Raw genomic sequence first — 3,204 nt, 5'->3', positions numbered from 1 at the left:
GCAGATATCAGAGCTGACATCTTTTGTACGACAATTAGCCGTGGGAAACATGCACCAAGCAAAGGCCTGTGGAATCTGCACAAATGTGGGCCACCCCATTGACTCATGCCCTATGTTACAAGAGGATGGGGCTAAACAAGTGAACATGGTTGGAGGCGTGCCCGTGCCTCGAAGACCGTACGACCCATACTCCAACACGTACAACCCCGGTTGGAGAGATCACTCCAATTTCAGCTATGGTAATAGGCCACAAAATGCATTCTCCAATCGTTCACCAGGATTTCAGCAACCTTGACAACAGAAGTGTCAACCCTCGTCCTCAAGCTCAGGGAGTTCTTTGGAGGAAATTGTCAAAAGTTTGGCCACGACTACCACTCAGCTCCAGCAGGAGACTAGAACCTTAGTCATGACCACTGCTCAACTCCAGCAAGAGACTAAGTCCTTAGTCGCGAGCACTACCCAGTTCTAGCAGGATACCAAAGCAGGCATGAAAGACATGGAGACTCGCATGAGTCAAATGGCAACTGCCATTAATCACCTGGAGTCCCACGTCTATCGGAAATTGCCATCGCAACCTGAGGCAAACCCCAGAAATGTAAGTGCAATGACATTGAGGAGTGGCAAGGAAGTGGGGGGCCAAAGGTCACGAACTTGAAGAGTAAAAGTGAAGACGAAATTGAGAAGGAGATAGAGGAGGAAGGACACATTCATGGATGTCCTGAGGTAACTCTTACACCATCAATACCCGTTAAATCAAATTTACCCCCTTTTCCATGCAGGTTGGCAAAGACGAAGAAGGCAGAGAAGGAAAAAGAGATCCTGGACGTATTCAGGAGAGTGGAGATCAACATCCCCTTGTTGGAAGCAATTAAGCAAGTGCCGAAGTACACGAAATTTCTCAAGGACTTATGCACCCATAAAAGGAAATTGAGAGGGGATGAAAGAGTAGCGGTAGGAGGAAACGTATCGGCCATGCTCCAAAGGAAGCTCCCACCAAAGTGCGGAGATCCAGGCATGTTCACGATCCCGTGCAAAATAGGAAATGCACCGATTAGAAAAGCAATGTTAGATTTAGGGGCGTCAATTAATGTGATGCCAAAGACCATTTTTGCTTCTCTAAACCTTGGACCACTTAAAGAAACAGCCACTATAATCCAACTGACTGATCGCACAAATGCTTATCCAGAAGGGCTAGTTGAGGATGTTCTAGTTCAGGTAAATGAGTTAGTCTTTCCTGCAGATTTTTATATCTTGGACGTGGGAGATGAAAAATCAATAAACCCGTCACCTATCTTGTTAGGTAGACCATTTCTTAGCACTGCCAGGACTAAGATAGATGTGAATGAGGGTACTTTGTCAATGGAATTTGATGGTGAAACAGTGAATTTTAATATTTTTGAGGCGATGAAGTATCCAGAGAAATCTAACTCAGTTTTTGCTTTGAGTGTTATTGAGCCTCTTGTGCAGGAAACTTTCGAATTAGATGGTAAAGACGCATTAGAAGTGGCCCTAACCAAGCATTTTGAGTTAGGTGTAACTCTTGATGTGGACTTGAGGGATAAGTTACACCATGCAGTCGAAGCCCTGCACTCACTTCCAACCGTATCTCCAAGGTATGAGCTTTCTTCTCTTTTTATGCCAGAGATTCAGACAAAGTTGCTTCCTTCAGTTGTGCAGGCACCGGAGTTAGAGCTAAAGCCTCTCCCAAAGCATCTAAAGTACGCATTCCTAGGAGACCAGGAGACGCTTTCGGTGATCATATCTGCACATTTGTCTCCAAGTCAAAAAGACAAACTGGTGAGAATCCTTAGGGAGCATAAGGAGGCAATTGGGTGGAGTATAGCAGATATCAAGGGAATAAGTCCATCCTTATGTATGCACCGGATTCGACTCGAAGATGATGCGAAACCGGTGAGATAGGCACAACGGAGGTTGAATCCCCTGATGATGGAAGTTGTAAAAAATGAGATACTTAAACTCCTGGAGGTGGGGATTATCTTCGCTATTTCGGACAGTCCGTGGGTAAGTCCTGTCCAAGTGGTCCTGAAAAAGGCGGGAGTGACCGTAGAGGAGAACCAGGAGGGTGACATGGTTCCGGTCAGGAAAGCTATTGGCTGGCGTCAGTGCATCGACTACCGGAGGCTAAATTCTGTGACTAAAAAGGATCATTTCCCAATCCCTTTTATTGATCAGATGGTAGAACGATTAGCGGGTCGTTTTTACTATTATTTCTTGGATGACTTTTCATGTTACTTTCAGATCGCGATAGCACCAGAGGACCAGGAAAAAACTACATTTACATGCCCATTCGGTACTTTCGCTTACCGCCGGATGCCTTTCGGTCTTTGCAATGCTCCAGCAACCTTTCAAAGGTGTATGGTAAGTATTTTCTCCGAGTATGTAGAAAAAATTATTGAGGTGTTCATGGATGATTTTAGTGTATACGGGAATAGTTTTGATGAATGCCTTGATAATTTAGCTCTAATTTTAAAAAAATGCATAGAGACGAATTTGGTTCTTAACTGAGAGAAGTGTCACTTTATGGTAGAGTATGGCATTGTCTTAGGGCACGCTGTGTCAGCTAAGGGGATAGAGGTAGACAAAGCTAAAATAGATCTTATTTCTGCTCTGTCTTACCCCGTATGTGTACGGGAAGTACGTTTCTTTTTGGGCCATGCAGGATTTTACAGGAGGTTTATCAAGGACTTTTCAAAGATAGGAGTACCCCTGTTCAAGTTGCTGCAGAAAGATGTGCCTTTCGACTTCATTAGTGAATGTAAGGTAGCCTTTAATAAGCTGAAAGAGTCATTGACATTGCTGCCCGTCATTCAACCCCCAGATTGGTGCCTTCCGTTTAAAATCATGTGTAACGCGAGTGATTATGCCGTGGAAGCTGTGTTGGGGTAAAGGATAGGAAAGGCGGCACACGCGATCTACTATGCCTCGTGGGCATTGAATGGAGCCCAACTAAATTACTCCACGACGGAGAAAGAATTACTAGCTATTGTTTTTGCACTAGAAAAATTTAGGTCATATTTATTGGGTGTAAAAGTAATTGTTTTATCTGATCATGTAGCTTTGAGGTACTTGCTGGCGAAGAAGGATGCAAAACCGAGGCTTAAAGGTGGATCTTGCTTCTGCAGGAGTTCGACTTAGAGATCAAGGATAAGAGTGGAGCCGAGAACTTGGTGGCTGATCATTTGA

The 3,204-nt window shown here is 44.4% G+C and overlaps 1 protein-coding gene across 1 annotated transcript; it reads left to right on the top strand.

The window, feature by feature from the left end:
* The first annotated feature begins 487 nt into the window (after positions 1–487).
* LOC113770231 lies at positions 488–1,920 on the top strand. The gene is made up of 2 exons (XM_027314639.1): positions 488–642; positions 780–1,920. Exons 1-2 carry the CDS (start codon positions 488–490, stop codon positions 1,918–1,920), a joined length of 1,296 nt encoding a protein of 431 aa, XP_027170440.1.
* Positions 1,921–3,204: the final 1,284 nt, after the last annotated feature.

Source organism: Coffea eugenioides, chromosome 5 (genome assembly GCF_003713205.1).
Source record: "Coffea eugenioides isolate CCC68of chromosome 5, Ceug_1.0, whole genome shotgun sequence".
In the NCBI taxonomy this organism is placed as follows: Eukaryota; Viridiplantae; Streptophyta; class Magnoliopsida; order Gentianales; family Rubiaceae; genus Coffea; species Coffea eugenioides.
This window is presented reverse-complemented; position numbering and strand designations above follow the sequence as displayed.

Bases quoted from the DNA above. Each gene is read 5' to 3' on its own strand.
- LOC113770231 (XM_027314639.1), top strand. From the start codon at position 488: ATGAAAGACATGGAGACTCGCATGAGTCAAATGGCAACTGCCATTAAT. The intron at 643-779 runs GTCACGAACTTG...TTTTCCATGCAG, and splicing joins AAGGAAGTGGGGGGCCAAAG to GTTGGCAAAGACGAAGAAGG.